This window comes from Athene cunicularia (genome assembly GCF_003259725.1).
Source record: "Athene cunicularia isolate RWA chromosome 2 unlocalized genomic scaffold, athCun1 chr2_part1, whole genome shotgun sequence".
Lineage (NCBI taxonomy): Eukaryota > Metazoa > Chordata > Aves > Strigiformes > Strigidae > Athene > Athene cunicularia.
This window is the reverse complement of record NW_020799095.1, coordinates 104,333,425-104,350,509: the sequence shown is the minus strand read 5'-3', so window position 1 is coordinate 104,350,509 and position 17,085 is coordinate 104,333,425. Positions and strand designations below refer to the sequence as shown.

Sequence of the window (17,085 nt, the reverse complement as noted above, 5' to 3'; positions counted from 1 at the left end):
CACAGGTTACCTAGAGAGGCTGTCTATCCTTTGAGATACTCACAAGCTATCTGGACATGGTCTGGCTCTAGATGGCCCTGCTTGAGCAGGAGGGCTGGACCAGAGGACCCCCAGAGGTCAGTCTCAACCATTATGTGATTCTGTGGTTTCCACCATTCTTTGGGCCTATCTACCAGATGTATGTTGATGTTACTGTGTTCATCACGGTGGCTAAATCTTTATTGCTAAGTAGATGGCTTTGTAAGTCAGGGAATAAAAGGGGCCTCTCCTGATACTGGGCATCTCAGTACAGTCCTATCAGTAATAATGTGTAAAAACTCCTGCCTGCAGATTTTATTGGAGGCCTGAATTCATCAAGATGAAAGCCTCACATGCATTCATTGATCATTGGTAATACCTGTGAAATGCCTCTGAAGAGCAACTTAAAAATACAGCCATTTACAAATATGGCATTTAAAAATTGCTTGCTGCTTGTGTACTCAAAAACAAGGTGGGAGGTAGGAAAGAAGGAGGTATTTGTCCCCTTCAATCATACTTCCACAATTTTAGTATCCTGTGTGGGATGGACTTACTCTGTTTTTTATCTATTATCCAGATTCAGCATTCTGAGCAAAAAGGCACACTTAATGGCTTTTCATATCTGGAAGGCCACCTCTTCCTCTACATTTTCCAGTAGGAAATGGGATGGTTCACCAACAAAAAATGATCTGAGACTCCAAGCTTCCAGATTTCCTTTTGTATTTGTTTTCCCAGTGCTACAGCAGTCCTCTTTTTGTTTTCTGCTCTGATGACTGGAATAAGTTCAGTGCCAAATTCTAGGAACATGGCTTTCTACGTATGAAAACCTTGCAACCATCACTGACAGAGGCCAACTTGCAACTGATTCTGTTCTGCTGCTTGGTGCTTCTTTTGTAGGCCTAGTCAGGGCATCACCTGATGATTTTCCTGAACCATCTTAACTATAGCTCCTCAGTTATGTTCTCTGCTTCACAGCTGGTAGTTTATGTGATGGTGGTGGAGTGGCTGAAGTCCTGCAGATCTAGAATTACGACATTCTGCTACTGAAACAAATTCTTCAATCTTTTTTTTTTTTTTTTTAGTAAATTGAAGCCCCATGCAAAAAGAAATGAGCTTATTACAGGATGTACCTAAGAGGAACTGATGGAATTTTAAGAAGCAATGGGAAAGTAAAAGATTATGAAATAGGACAGAGGGAATTCTGGGAAGTTCCCTTAATTCCCTTAGAGGAAAGCAAGTATGTCTTCACAGGAGAAAACAGCTAGACACAAATCATTGTGGATAGCGTTGAAGACTGGCTCAGCAGAGTACTTGTTTTGCTGGTACACCACTTCCTCGGGCAGCTGTGCTGCCCCAGCAGAGGTTTTTCAACCGGGCACGCAGTCAAGCAGCATTGCAGTGTCAGCAGCTGTGTGCCAGCTCAATTGCTACCAGTATATTTGTTAACATTGATGTGGCCTAAGAGTATCCATATAGTGTAGTACCATAATTACAGCAGTGTGATCATAGAACTCTGTTCATGGCATATTTCGTAGTGTAGGCAAGCCTTTGTGAAACCCCAGTCTTGCCAGTGTTATCATGTGAAGCCTTCATTTGTGAAGTCCCATTGACTTCCCCAAGTGCAGAGCTAATTGCATGAGAAGGATCTAAGGGGTTTAATCCTTCTCCTGATACTTCAATGAAAATTAATTTCTTATATATTATGTATGAGTAATATATTTCTGTTTGTACATTAATATTAATGTTGCATATTTTTGAGCACAAGTTCTATTCTGTAGGATTAAATTATCTTAGTAAATTATAGCCCAGAATTCTGCAGGAATAAATGTTGAGTTGAAAGTGGACAGTTAAGGGCAGAGGGAGGGTCCCGAGTCGTACTTCGGAAAGTGAAATTAATCAGCATTAATTTTCCATAGTGTGGGAGAAAAGCAGATTTAATGTTTAAGTCAAACCAAACAAGGTATATAAAAAGCCCATGATTTTGCCTTTCTGTTAAAATCCAGAAAGCTTTTACAAAATTTGTGATGGAGAAAAGAGACAAAAGAGCATTCTCCTGTGCGTACTTGCAAACTATTAATTTTATTGGGCTACATCTGTTGCTGATTGTTGGTGAAGAAAGTAGTGGCTTTATTGAATGACAGTCTGTCTCAGTATGCCTTTTTTAAAGGGGAAAAAAGCAACTTTAAAAGGAAAAAAGTCTATCAGCTTGCTCAGAATATTAGTTTTTTGCATCTCAGACCTGCCAAGTCATGCTCTACTGCCTGTGCTTTGATGCCATGTCATCTGCAAAATCATCAGTGCAGTCTTGATCATAGTTTCTCCTTAATGTCCATAGCCACACAGCTGCTCTGACACTGAGATGCTGAATGTTGGGCTGCCTCTTGATGGGTTAGCAGCTCTCTGGTTTCAGAGGGTCTCAGGTTGGCAGCAGCATTTAAGTGCACTGTAAGGAGACAGAGGTGGGGATGCTGACAGGAAGTTCAGTTGCTGAGACAGTCAACCTGGATTCCTGAGCACTGCTCATCACATACACTTGCAGTGCTCAAAGGCTTGGCCTCAACCAGTATCAGGCCGTAGGACAGAGAGACAGAAAGAAGCATATTTGTTTTTCAGATCCCAAATCAAATTCAGAGTACTTAAAGCTGTTTGTACTCATAAACTATGTAAACCTGCTATGAAGTAATTGAGAGAAAAAAATACACAGCCATGTGCTGCTAGGTTTTAGAGTTACTTTTCTGACAGGTACGTTACTTCAGTACTGAGTTTCAAAGACCTAGAGAGAGTTAAAGGATTAGAGAGCTCAAAGAGAAGAGGTGTTATTTTTGAATGTTGCAAGATGTGGTTCTTTCTGTGGGATGAGAGACATTGAAAGTTAAGGCACTTCATCAGTCAGGGGAAGGAAAGGTTTGTAACTAAGAGACACTGAAGACAAATGTGATTAGTTGCAGACTCCAGAATGTAAAGGTGAAAGACAGAACAGCAGACCATGACTTCAAGCAGAGTAGAGAGGAAAGTACTGCTAGAAGGAACATTTGTATTTCTGACTCGGTGAATTTTGTGTACTAAAGCAATAAGTAACCATAATGAAAGAAATTAGAAAAAAATAATGTTTGTCTTCCATTTTTCATTCTGCTTACCTTACAGCATGGATTGTATTTTTTCTCTAGGCATGTACACTGAGACCCCGTTATATTTAAGACCCTGCTAAACAAAAGCAGAAGAACAGGAAAATCCTCATAAAATCACTATGAACAGGTTTTTAAAAGCAATCAGGAAATGCTAATTAAAGGGTGTTGTGTGAGCAATGAGAAGAGTTAGCAATTAGTCAGTTCAAAAAAATGCAAGATGACAGTGCCCCATAAGCAAGATAGATAGCTAACTATGCAGTGAAACTGGCTAACATATGCTTAGTTTTATAAGAGCTTAAGGTTGACAAAATAAGCATCCAGGAAGATAGAAAAGAAATCCTCAATTAAGGTACTGTCAAAGATAATCTGAGCTATGATGAAAAATGGCTAAATAGACAAAAAAACTGGGACCATGGTTGCTCTTGTGCCTTATGCAAGGCCAAGCACACTGCTAACGCTTAATAAAACGATGATGTAAAAAATCATCTGGCAGCATTAGGAGTTAGCACTGGCAAGTTGCTGTAGTTAATGTGCAAGTTTTAACATGGTTTTGTGTATGATTTGTTGGAAGCTATTCACTTTCTCTTGTCAGGTTACCTTTCTGTTGGTTTAACAGGTTGCATTAGCTCCACCCTGGATTTAATGCCAGGGAAAGTGTGAGTGAATGATTGGTCTGGGAGAGGGGAATTGGAGATAGGGAGGTGTGGCATCGCTCTCTTGGCAGCAGCAGAGTGTCTCAGCTGTGTCCTTGATCCATACCCTCAGTCTGTGCTGAAACTGAGGGGAGAAAACCTTCAAAGTCCCCTTAACTGGTGTGACAAGGGTAAATAATGTACCTAGGCGTAAACAGGAGGTCATTGGTAGGTTAACAGGTACATGTCAAAGCCATTTTTGGTAGTGCATGCAAGAGAGGTGTGAAAGGAGTATAGAATAAAGTAGAGATGCCTGCAAGCCTGAGAGACTGTAGGCATTGTGCACTAGAAGCTATAAAACTTAATTTTGGTTATTTCATATAGGGAACAAGTATTCAGTTAAAAGGGGGATACAGAAGATCTGGAAATAGCATATGTAATCAAGGAAACCAATACTGTTTAAAAAATGCTTTGTCGTGGAGCTTGTGGCATATCCTCCCTATGGAGAAGAGTGAAGTATGGATTACATGTAATATAATGGAATATAGTATACAAAAAGTGACTTACAAACACAGAAAAATATCCATCCCCAAATTCTCAGAGAAAAGAGCTGAAGATAAAAGGAAACATTAAGCAGATAAATCTACAGTCTTTTAAGAAGAGATATCAGCAGCCTGGGAAAAGGCTACTAAACAGACATTTAACAGGGGTTGTAAGGATTATGCATGAAATTACTGGTTTGTGAGCTTGATTTAAACAGTGAGGAACATGAGAGAAAGGCTAATCAAAGACATGATAGAAGAACACATAGAAAGTTTGGATTTAATGAAGGATAGAGGGCAAAGATTCACAAAGGGAGGATCATGCTTAAAATTTTCAATAAAGATTATTTTGAGAGAGTAGCCACAAGTGCTGACAGAGGAGCCTATAAACATGATTTACCAGGATCTTAGCAAAGCTTTTGAAATGGTATAGCACAAAAGACTAATCTGTTGGGTGAATAAGTATGGCATTAGGGAGAGATACTTTGTTTGATTAAAAAAGAAAAGAAACACTAACTTGGTTATGGAAAGCATAGGAGTCTTGTGAATTGAAGCAGGTTATGTTGGAGGGGTGTGAATAATGGAAAACCTTAAGAATCATTATTTGCACCAATTTTGTTGAATTTATGCGGCATATCAGTAGTCTGGAAGAAAGAGTAAGTAGTAAGGTGATGAAATTCCCTGATAGTACAAAACTGGGGAAATGTCAGAACAAAATAGGCAGGTGATAAAATTGTGAATGACTTTGACAAGGAGGTGGAGCATGGGCAGATAAGTAGCATATGCAGTTCATTTTCAAGTAATATAATGAGTCTGGGGAATAGAAGCAGAATGTGTGGATACCTCAGACAGTCATAGGGCACAGAAGGCTGCACAGAAGGATCTTCTGCATACTTCTGAAGGACTTCTGAATAGAACTGTAAATCCTCTAGTAGAGTGGTTATTAGGATTTTTTGTTTTGTTTATAAAAGCAAATAAAATTCTTGACACAGAATTGAAGTACCAATTGAAAGACCGTATTCTTGGGCCATTTGTAAAAGCAGCAAAGCCTCATTTGACACGACATGGACACTCTGGGCACCTTTATAGAAAGGAATTTCTGAAAATTGAAGTGACAAGTGAGGATCAGGACAATAATTAAAGGTCTAGGTGACATAAATTATTCAGAAGGTTAGAGAGACACATGCATATGCTCTGCATGGATTGAAGATCCAATCCAAAGCTCATTAAATGTCGTCACAAATAAGCTTTGCATGCCAGAGGGCTTTAAATTGGTTCTGAAAACAGGAATGCAAGTGAACATGAATGCAAGAGTCAACCAGATTGTCCAGTGTTCTTGTGTGACACTTAGTCCAAGTAGTTACTCTTCTACAACAATTTTGAATGGCCCCAGGAATGATTTGGGCCTCAGATTTACATTCAGCAGTAGGAGACAAATTGGCACTTCAGTTCTTGACAGGAGGGGGCTTAGTGAGGGTTTGTGGGCTTGTTTATTAAAGAGCTTTTAGTAAAAGATGACATCACAATAATATATAAAATATTTAACCACTTTCTTAATCCCTTCTGATAATGTATGTGTCGCTCTCCTCTGAAACAAGTCTTTGGAGGTTTTGCAACAAGGCATAGTTTAGAGCGCAGTACAGCTTCTCCAGATACTAAACTGGTCCTGTCTGAGTCCATATGGAAATGCACTGGTAAGGGTCTTCTGTGGCCCACCTTTGCTGATATTTCTCTGTAACAGGAAATGTGCATTGGCTTGTTTTTGTGCTTGGAGGGGAGAATGGGAATGTTGTCAGCAGGAGGCTGACAGGTGTCCTCTGGCAAATGCAGTGGAGGCAGGTTAGGTTGTAAGTGCCCTCAGCTGTCCAGCCTTCATCATTGTGTGGAGCTGATATGCCCTGGGCTGTGAGCTGGAGCAGCAAGGCCTGGGTGCCTGCTCTGTTCTGCTGAGTCCTCCATAGTCACAGGTGACTTGGGCAGAGAGGCATGGAGTCCAGACAGGGTTCCTTGCTGCAAACAGCTGTGTCAAGGCAAGGATGGTTTGTCACAGCCCTGTGCTCCTTTCTCTGTGGAGCCATCTTGTATCACAAAGGTCTGGAGACGCTCAAGAGAAATTCAAATGCCTCCTTGAGTCACAACCAAATTTTTCTTCTGTACTACATACGTGCTGCAAGGCTTCTTCCCCAGCTATCCAGGCAAGGGACATGGAGCTGCAATACCCATGGGCTCATTTCTGTCTTATTCCCCCAAGTTTCCCCTTTGTGGCAGCACGGAATAAGGAGGGGTTGGGTCTCCCCCTGGTTTTCACACCAGTAAGGAATTGGGACCAGCCATGAAGCACATCAGGACCCAGGAGCTCCTGTAAGCAGTTATGAGTCCCATGGTTCTGACAAAGCTTGTGAGACAAGGATGTAACTTGCAGTGAAAAAGGACTTCCTTAGAATGCGAAACATATGGAAATGAGTACGTGGGTTTTGTTCAGCATGTTGTGAAAATGACTGGGTTTTGATCATTTGAAAATCTAAGAGTAAATGGAATTTACTGAGTTTGCTTTTAAAATAAAAACTTAACCATGCACAAGACACTTTGAGATGGGTGTGTGTTGAGCTAATAAAAGTTGATGTCGACATTTTAGAATATGTTTGGAAACAAAAAAGAACTAGTGTTTGATCAAGCAGCAGTCACAAAAGCATTCTACCCTTCATGATAAAAAGAAAAACTCTCTGTGTGATTCTGCAAATATGTCAGATCATTTTGAAGAGGCTAGTAAGTACTAGTAAATTATTTTGTTGTTGTTGTTGTCAAATGACTTTGTTTTCTGGTGTTCGACTTCAAAATAACCCCCAACCTTTGTATGTGTTGTCATTATGTACATCAGTCATAATTTTGCCGACAATTCATGACATGCACTCTGCATCACTGTGCTAACAAGAGAAAAGACCAGCCATTAAGTTTATGTTTCTTTGTTTTTGAACAAAGTCACATATCAGGAATAATGCTAGGGGTATGCTAATAAACAATATATAGTGCCAGTCATCAGGGAGTAAGAAATATTTTCTAACTAGTTCTAAAGGGAAACAATGTTTTAAAAAAAGGGAGAGTGATTGTTATTTATGCAATATTGTTGTTCTATATGTCAGCATCAAAAAGCATCTTGTAAAGAGCTTAGCATAATAAATCGTTGATCGTGACTGTCATTATTTAGAGGTCTTTGATAGATCTAGATGTAGTGCAGTAAGGTTAAATTTACCAATATATAATAGGAAATACTTAGACTGAATCTGAATTTCTACCGATGTTACCAGCATTATCACAACAACAAAAAAGAGAAAAAGCCTATCTTTTAAAGCATCAGGCTTTACAAATCATAACTGTAAAGCTAAATCAAAGCAGATTTGTTTTCTGGGTGCCCATTGATTTTGTCTACATAAGGATTTAACTTGGTTACGTTTCAGAGGACTAAAGTTGATATAAATTAAAAACGGCAAAAAAGGCTTATGATTGTTTCCACTGAGAAGTGACACTACACATTTTGTTATTGTCATCAAGAAAATTAAAATAGCCTCCGTGTATGAGAAGCAATGGGAGATTTGTAAAGAGGAGCCCACAGGAACACTTAATTTCAGAGTTGACTTTGATTAGTCACTAATTTTTCAGTTAACTTGGTAAGACAAAATGACACAGGTTTAAAAACTCTTTATTCCTGCCTATGGGCTTGACGTAGAAACATACTTAATGGATGGGCACTTTATCTGTCTGGGACAAGGCATCTAAATTTACATGCCAATAACAAATTCCACAAGTCTTTAATAATGTTTAGAGTCAGGAAAAAAACCCTTTAAAAAAAAAATATAATCGATGATACCAGCTGCATAACACTCTTCAGAAGTTAAATATAAAGGCTGTGGTTTTGATGCACATTTTCCAGTGAACCTTACTTCTTCCCCAACTAATATATATGAAATTTGCAATTTACTACATCTGTGCCAGTTTTCTGTGACTTTACATTCTTTAAAAATATGTGGTTTTCTTTTTTTTTTTTTTTTTCTTTTTGCTGATGTAGGCAAGGTGCCTGTGGCTGTACAGAAAGATACATGTCTCTTGAGTTACTGCCTTGATGTGGCAGTTCAGGGCTTACCTTGCCTTCATTGCATCTTCAAAATAACAATTGAGCTCTCCAGGACTGTTACTTTAGGATTGAGTCCTTGATACTACAATTATGCAGTTGAATAATTTTATGAATCTGAGTTGTCTCATTAGATGCCTGGATAACTGCAGATTTTAAGTCTTACGGTGAAAACCCAAAATTTTACTTTTGAATATACTCTTTAGTTTTGCCTTTTAAAGCAGTGCTTTCCAGTATCAAATCTCTGGCCAATTCAGGTCAAGAAAAACAATAAGAGAAAACACAATCATATTCTTAGGATGTTGAAATGTCTTAGACAGGTGATATACCTTGTAGAAAAGTGAAATAGCAGATCTTTTTGAAAGACACCAAGACATAAATGAAAAACTTTTCCTCTGCACCAAAGAGAGCAGAGTAATGCATTTCCTGGTTTATAATGAAATTTGATCTGTATACACCATGATTTTTAAGTCAGTCAGTCCCAATGTAATGTGGCCAGAAGGATTGCTCTCTGGCTAGTTTCCAGCCAGCCTTCCCAGTTTTAGTACAGGCATGCCAATAGATATTGAGGCAACTGCCTGGATACAGTAACCATTTGTCCAGACTAGCAGGGATTTTTCCTTCCTTGAAAGATGGCAACCTGATGGACCATTTAAAATGTATGGTGCACAGGAGATTCTGCAGCCCAGTTGAGAACGAGGGAGAAGCATATTTCTGATTTCTGTATTCTGTTCCTGGCTTCTCCCCAGTTCTGTAGTGGGCCTAATCCGCTGGTATAAAATGAAGGATTCACGTTGATTTCAGTGTTGTTTGGATCACATCCCACATATCCTCATTGCATTTTGCCTTCCATGAATATAAAGCTGGTGTTTTAGCAAAGCAGATATGTCCATGGAGTTAGGAAGCTGAAAAAAACCAACCTCTACGGAGTTTGAGCAAACTCAGATAAAAGGTACTACAGAACTGCAGAGTGTTATTTTTAAATATTAATAATTAAGGCTTAATGAAAACACTGCTGGAGAGCTTTACGTGACCTCTTTGAACTCTATTTTGAGTTATAGTGAAATGGTTCCAACTGCATGTTTCAGTAAATTTTATCTACCCTTGTTTCTTTAGAAGAAGACCTACCAGTGCATCAAATGTCAGATGGTTTTCTACAATGAATGGGATATCCAAGTTCATGTTGCAAACCACATGATTGGTAAGTGAAGCACTAAAACTTCTCAAAGACAGATAGCCATTTCTCTTACTCATGATCATCATTGCCTCTAAAATTAAACAGTTAAGGAGAAATTAATTGCATCCATCAATGATTAACCTAGGCATGATTGATTTTTTTATTCATATTATTAGACTTGATAAAGCATTAGCATATTTTATTTTCTGCAAGGGCTAGTTTAGACTTCTGCAGAGAATTACATATCCACTGCCAGTCAAAACACAGGTGATTAGCAAATTAAACTTCTAATCATTTTTGCATTATTGAAAACAAACTAACAGGAATGGTTAATGAACTGGATGTTAGCTTTCCGTAGAGTTTTAGACAGGTTTTAATTTCAGAAGTTATTACAGTAATGACACTACTGTGTACTTCTCAAGCACCTTGGTATCAAAATCAAAACTGGCGAGTTTTTGTCATTAGGAAACATAGATAATTCAAATGGCCATAAAATAGTATTGTTTGTTGTGTTTGAGCAGTCTGGAAAAAAATCCTGAGTGTCTGTATACAATTAAATACTATCATTTATTTGAAAAAATAAGGAACTGTGGTATTCAGTAATGGAATCTGCTCTTTAAGGTACAAGCATTTTAAAAAGTCTTTTAGGATTCCTGAATGTAAGCCTGGCTTGATGTTTACAAGGCTGTTACAGTTGTAAATTGGAATAAAATAAAATCTGCTTTTTCTTTGATATTCATATTTTCCTATTATTTGCTTATTCCCCTAGGATTACCCATAATGTTTTCAATTTGGTAACCACTCAGTAATAGCACTAAGAGTTCTATCAGCCAATTAAATTTATCAAGCACATCATTTGCCCGCTAATAAGATAACATTGCCAGGGTTGTCTCATTTTGTTTTTAACCTCTTTTCCAAATTTTACTTTTCAAGACAGAGATGGATACCACTGATTTTATACTCCTGCTTCCTTTACGCTGTTTTTCTTGCTGTAATAATAGTAAAGCATGCAAAGCACAGACCAAACGATATGGTATAGAAGCCAATAATTACATATCCAACAGAAGAGAATTTGCTGGGGTTTTTTTCATTTTATAACTTAAAAATACTTAGCTTGATGCCTGGTTTGTTTTTTTTTTTCTTTCAAGGTAACATGCAAATTTCTTCCATAAGCACTAGTAATTTCGCTGCACTGTAGAAGAAAGTTGCCTGCCAAAATTGAATAGTCTGTTTTCTGGGTACTTTATTAATGAGTTTTAAGACATTTAGCACATGAACTTTTTATATACTTTACATAAAAATGAATAAACAGAAATGACAAGCTGGTTTTGTAAAGGAACAAAGCAATTTGCCTCTTGGATTAAGCCTTAGTTTTGATATTTTGTGTCTTTGGGGAGGAGATAATTTGAACTGCTTCACAGTATTCAATCTGGGTCAGTAACGTGAAATTTAAAAGTAGGTTATTACCAACAGCAGAACTCATCATTTCTGCTGTTTTCTTTGAATCCAGTGTTTGACATGTTGTTCTTAATTGTAGTCACACTGAAACATGACAGGGAATATGGACACTGTGGGTAAGGAGTGATGCTGGAATGGCAGAGTGGTGTATTTGCTTGTCACCCACTTCCCAAGTGCCTCACATTTTCAGGACAGGAGCCCACTTTTATCAAATACTCAGATTTTCTTTTGTTTTTCTCTGTTTTCTGGATGAGTTTTAGTAAAGGGTCAGAATGAGAGGAGAGAAAGGAGAGACTTAGTAAAGTAGGACAAATCCAGTTAGCTGGCTTCAGTCTGCAGATGTGCAAAGGCTGATTTTCTTAAACTGAGCTGTTAACTGCCTATGCTTTATATCGAAAAGCTGGATGAGGTTGAATGAGAAAGAGAATCTTTTAAAAAATATTTAATTGTTTTGTCTGTGTTGTATCTAATCATGCATGATATTACTTCATGACATAACCATAGTGACACAGATTTAAACGTGCTTAATAATAAAATCTTCCCAGTGAAATAAAGAAGGAGCTTGCAAAACATGCAGGGAGATTTGCCGGTCATGCTTATGGTAATCTGTGTTCAGTGAAAGATTCTTATCTGCGCTGCCAGACTTACAGTGCAGCTCCTAATGATGTAGCCTCGATTAAGCAAATGCAAGGGGATTTTGTGTTGGGATGGAGTGAAAGGAATATCAACGTTCCGGAGAGTTTTGAATGTGACCTCGGAATCGAAGCACAGGGAAAAATAATTTCTGATCTCCAATTCTGTTAGCCTTCTCACCACTAATTGGATTTTTCCTTAGCTATCTTTCTAATTTCACTCTCCCCTCTCCCCTTTAATTTATATCATTGTTCACAGGCCTTTTTCCAAGATCATATTCTGTCTAGAGAGAAAGGTTCAAGCAGTAACATCAAGCTATTTAAACTGTCCTTAGTTTATGTGCGTCTGTGGGTAGGCTTATGGTATTCATATATAATACAGAAAATATGCATGTAAACACATTAGTGTGAATATATATAATACATAACCCATATATGCAACACCAGACACCTGCGTCTATATCAATACATAGATTGAAAAATATATTAGATGAAACACTGAAGTGAATATTGACTTACGGACACAGCACATTTACCAAAGAAAAAAACCTGGTTTTCTAAACACATTGATCCTTCCCTTTTTTACATGTATCTGATAAAATATGTCTTCTTGTCCTGCTTTCCTAGTAGGAGATTGGCAGAACAAGGTGTAGTGTCTTTTCTTCTCTGGGGAAGGGAAAGTGAGAAAGCTTCAGGAAGAGAGAGAGAAAAAAAGAAGGACTTTAAATGCAAGGGAGAGGGAAGGTAATCTGGGAAGGCAGGCGTTAAAAGTCAAACAGTGTGATAATCCCTAGATCACATGTAGGGGCAATAAATGCCTTTACAGACATCATCACACAGTGTCGGGAACTGTTATTTCTTATAGTAAAATGTTAGCATTGTCTGTGTTACGGTTATTCATGGATGTAGTGTCATCTTACCTCAAGGACTCCATAATCACAGTACAGGGGAAGGAGAAAAGGGGATGCACCTGGGATGTGGGACAAACAAGAAGGTGGAAAATCTGCCAAACTCTGCTGAGAAATGGGTGAGAACCACGGATAGACATACATGCTCAGCCACCTAAGGGAAACAGTTGCTACCCACCATCTTGTTCACAGTTTGGGAACCTAGAAAAGTTGGTGTCCCATCTAATTGAACTCAATCCTGGAATGTAAACAGAGTTGCTAATATCCACAGAGAGAAGTTGCATTATGGAAGGTCACTGAGGCAAAGATATGTTTATAAAACCCCAGTGTGAAACTTAGACTTTTAAATAAGGCAACCAGAATTACTTTGTTGGCTAAAATAGCTCCACTGAGGGTAGGTATTTTTAGGTTGTGTGTATGTGTGTGTTTTTGTCTAATCAAATATAATCTCAACTAGACATTTAGCAGGGGAAGAGGGATTAGAGTCTATTTGAAAAGCCTCTTACTCTTCTTTGTTAGGAGGGTATATAGTGTTTTTACAGATTTTATTATACGTTTCAATCAATTCAACAAGAGGGATTATGCCACCTAATGGAAAATAAAATCTGCAGATGACCCAGTGAAGTGTAACCTTAAGTATCTTTGACAACAATACAATTTACATTCATTATTATACAAGTTATATATTTAAAAGATGTCATAAGGATGGTTTTCCTCAGTAACTGCATGTTCATAACTTCTAGAACTTCCCATTTTAAAACTCTTCTGCAGCCTTTAATTGAGTCTTCCCAACATCTTTGTGATGGGATGGCACAGTAAGCCTTCTCCATTGAATAGATGAGGACAAAGAGTCAAAGAAGTAGAATTCCTTGCTTGCGTTTAAGTGAGTGAAAGTTCAAGAGTTCTGACTGCCAGATCTGTCTGCACATTTCTAGACACTGTACTTCGTCAAGCAACACCCATGTTTGCTTAAACTACACGCTGGTTCAAGCTTAGGCTAGGGGATGCCAGTAAACAGAAAGTGAGGCAAACCGTGGAGTTTTTTAAATAGACCCTTTGTTCAGGCATTATTTTGGACCTAGATGTAAGCATCTACTTTTGTTTGGATAATCATGACAATGATTGACAAATGAAAACATATTTGTTAGTAAGTGTGTTGAAATATGTTGGTAAAACAATTTCTTAGCTTTTGAGTAGGAAAGGAGGAAATGTAAATCCAGGCATGTTTCGTATGGGTCTAGGAAGTGCTGGCATAACCGGTAATTCTTCAGCCACCTTCTTTCTTTTACCTTTCCCTCTGAGTGGAATTTTTAGCATCTTTCTTTGAGAAAGTTCTATTTCTGGGTGCATGGTGTCTGTGGAAAAGAGGGAGGCTTTCTGACATCCCTTTGTTTTCATCACATAGTTTATAGTTGGCATTTGACCTGAGAGGGTAGGAAGAGAGTCTGCCATTGTTAGTTTTCTGTTTGCTGCACTCCACTGCTCCTCATGTTATTTTCCCTGTTATTTTAAGCAGACAAGCTAAACACTGGTTTTTCTTCCACTGATTCCTTTACATCTGTAGTATCTGATGCAGTTCGGTGTAAATAAAACAGTTGCCCTAACAGTTGCATAGGATTTTGCACACATGAACATACCGAGTGGCTCAGAACTGGGGGAGTTCGGACATGTTTAACTCAGAAAAGGAATTATGCCATATAAAATTATGAGGCTCAACCGCAGTAGTGTAAATTTGTAAGTGCTCTGAGTAAAGTGCTGTTAGGCATGAGATAATGTAAAGAGATGACATTGCCAAGAATATTTATGAAGAGCTTAATTTTTTTCACTCTGATAATTCTTGACCAATAATTACCAGCTTCTAATTATCTATTTTAGTTAGAAAGAAATCTCTATCACTATGGAGGTTGGCATTGCAACTAGCGCATAAATCCCCAAAGAGGTAAATGTGTTCCAAACAGCCACAAACAACTGTCTCATGAAACATAGTGAGCAAATTGCGAGCCGCTGGCTGTGCACAACAGAGCAGCACATTTACCATTGAGGACTGATCAGACTGACAAAGAGAATGATAAAAGGGGGAAAGAGCCACAATCTTTGTAGTTTGCTGCTACTTTTGTCGATGAAGAAAGCAAGCCCCAGTGTCATAGCAAGAGCCACTACCCCTCTGAAGTGTCGGGGAGCAAAGGGGAAGGGTGTCATAGTCAGGATTCAGTATCTGTTTGCAACCCTACTTTTGACAATTTCTATATAGGTCATTTCTGATAAGTAAGCAGACTTTTCTTTCTTTAACCTTTCCAGTATTATGTGTACAACACATTTTGTGAAGTCTGTTGTGGGGAGCGAGGGAAGCCTGTTGAGGGGAGGATGTTGTGTAGCATTGAGCAAGGTATTAGGTGTGAGCAAGAGAAGGAAATAAAGGGAAAGAAAAAAGATACTGAGCACAGAAGTTAGGAAGGAAATGGGAAAACAAGATGAAGCAACCCTGCAGTTGACAAGAAGAATTCTAGTTTACACCAGCAAATACTTCATTAAACCCCAAGTAAACAAATCTATGCTGGAAGAATTATAGTTTAAAAAGAACAGTATATAGAAAGTGGGATCTAACATTCTAATTTCTCTACAAAGAAATTTTACAGCTGTGTTTGACAACAACAAGTACCATGTAACCATTGGAAGATGTAAAGACACATTTTAGTGCAACTCATGATTTTTTCTTTTCAGTGATAGTGATATAAGTATATAATATGTATATATGCTTGTGTGTTGTGTGGATAGGCATGTTTGCATTATGCACGTATTAACTGCATGCATAATAAACCTATAAAAGTAAATCATCTTATTTGCCTTACATTTCTACAGTGTACATTACGGTACGTGTGGACAACATCACTGATGTCAAAACAAAGGAAATACCTCAATTAGCTTTCTAGAGCTCCCAAAAATTTTGGTCTGGTTGTAATAACATGTGGCATTCACACATTCTATTATTTGTCTAATGCCTAAGGTCATTAAAACCCATGATTTTTCTTTCACTTATGCAGAAAGCTGTGCTGGGCGACTAATGCTTGTTGCATCGTGTTGACCTCAAGTAATGCATCTTCAAAACGTCAGTTTAATCATTCTACAGTAAAACTGATGTTGTGAAGTCCCTCTTACCTGAGGTTTGGAGAAAATGAATCCAAAGATAAGCATCTACCCACTAGAGGAAGAAGGAGGTGGAGACTTCCTTCTGTCGATCATCTTTCACTGATTCCTGAGTAGTAAGAAATGGAAATTGTGGGTTTATGGTGAAGAGACAGATCATACCTCTCAGCATCAGAAAATCATTTTGATGCCTGGGAATCTCCTATTTACAGGCAGAGCTGGCAAGAAGTTGTCTAAAAGTTAGAGGAAACTTGGTCATCTTTTCTGCAAAATGAGGAGATGTAATTGAAATACCCAGGAAAACCAGCATTTGGAGTTAAATCTGAGGAAACATAGGTTTATTTTGTGAGGAGCTGGGTTACAAAATAGACGAAATCTGGGCTGTTTAATACTAACAGGAAGCTACTCTCCTGTGGGCAATGCTGGCTTATTTGAAAAGCCCATAAAGGGTTTCTGCATGGACCATACAAAAGGGATACTTTCTCTTTAATAGCCATCTGTACAGGAGAGATGAGAAGTGGGCCAGGTCATCTCTCCTCAGCTGTCATGATATTAACGTAGGTAATGGAGCAAGCTCTGCGTTCTGCTGGGTGTTGTTTTTCATAGATGTTCATCGATTTACACAGATAATTCTATTTATTTCTTAGAGTTGGTCCAAGCAAACCAGGCAGAATAACAAACACCAAAGCATTTCAAATGACTTTATCTTTGTTGTTTTGTAATGTAACTTTTGTCTAAAAAATGGTGTCACACCTACTGTGCAGATGGCTGCATGATTTGTAAACCAGCCAAAACATTTAAACAAATGTGTGATCTGGGGATAGATTAAATAAAGGATAAAATGGAGTGTGGACCACAAATTCTAATAATCAGATGATTTTAAGTTGTGTGTAGTGTGGAGCGATGGTAGCAGCGATAGCAGGGAACGCTTGCCAATGACAGCAAGGTGCCTTACAGATCTCAGGATGGAGCCTGTGGCCTAGTAGGCCTCAGTTTGAGAGCTGCACATTTGCTGTACAGCTGGCAGCTCTGTATGGGGACATCAGATAAAACTTATGTAAAATGAAGTGTTATTGCTTAGTATGAAATTGTGCAGAGAGGGAATTTGCAGACAGTAACTGAAAACAGAATTCATGGTACCAATGAAGCAGACTGTAAATATGAAGAGGCTTTAATTATCTGCGCAATTTAACAAAAAATTCAAGATGTATTCGGAAACAGCAAAGGCAGCTGTAAACATGCTAGAGCAGCACCGTTCACCGGGCTTCAGGTCATGTGTGTCACTTATTTGGGCTACAGGCACCCCCCACCACCCCCCCC

The 17,085-nt window shown here is 38.4% G+C and overlaps 1 protein-coding gene across 1 annotated transcript in view; it reads left to right on the top strand.

Annotated features, from left to right (window-relative positions):
• The window catches only part of ZNF521 (zinc finger protein 521), a 214,898-nt gene that overhangs the window by 85,993 nt on the left and 111,820 nt on the right, over nt 1-17,085 (top strand). The window contains exon 5 of the mRNA XM_026842241.1: nt 9,563-9,647. Within this exon, the coding sequence (XP_026698042.1) occupies nt 9,563-9,647 (85 nt within the window). The remainder of the gene's footprint in view (nt 1-9,562; nt 9,648-17,085) is intronic.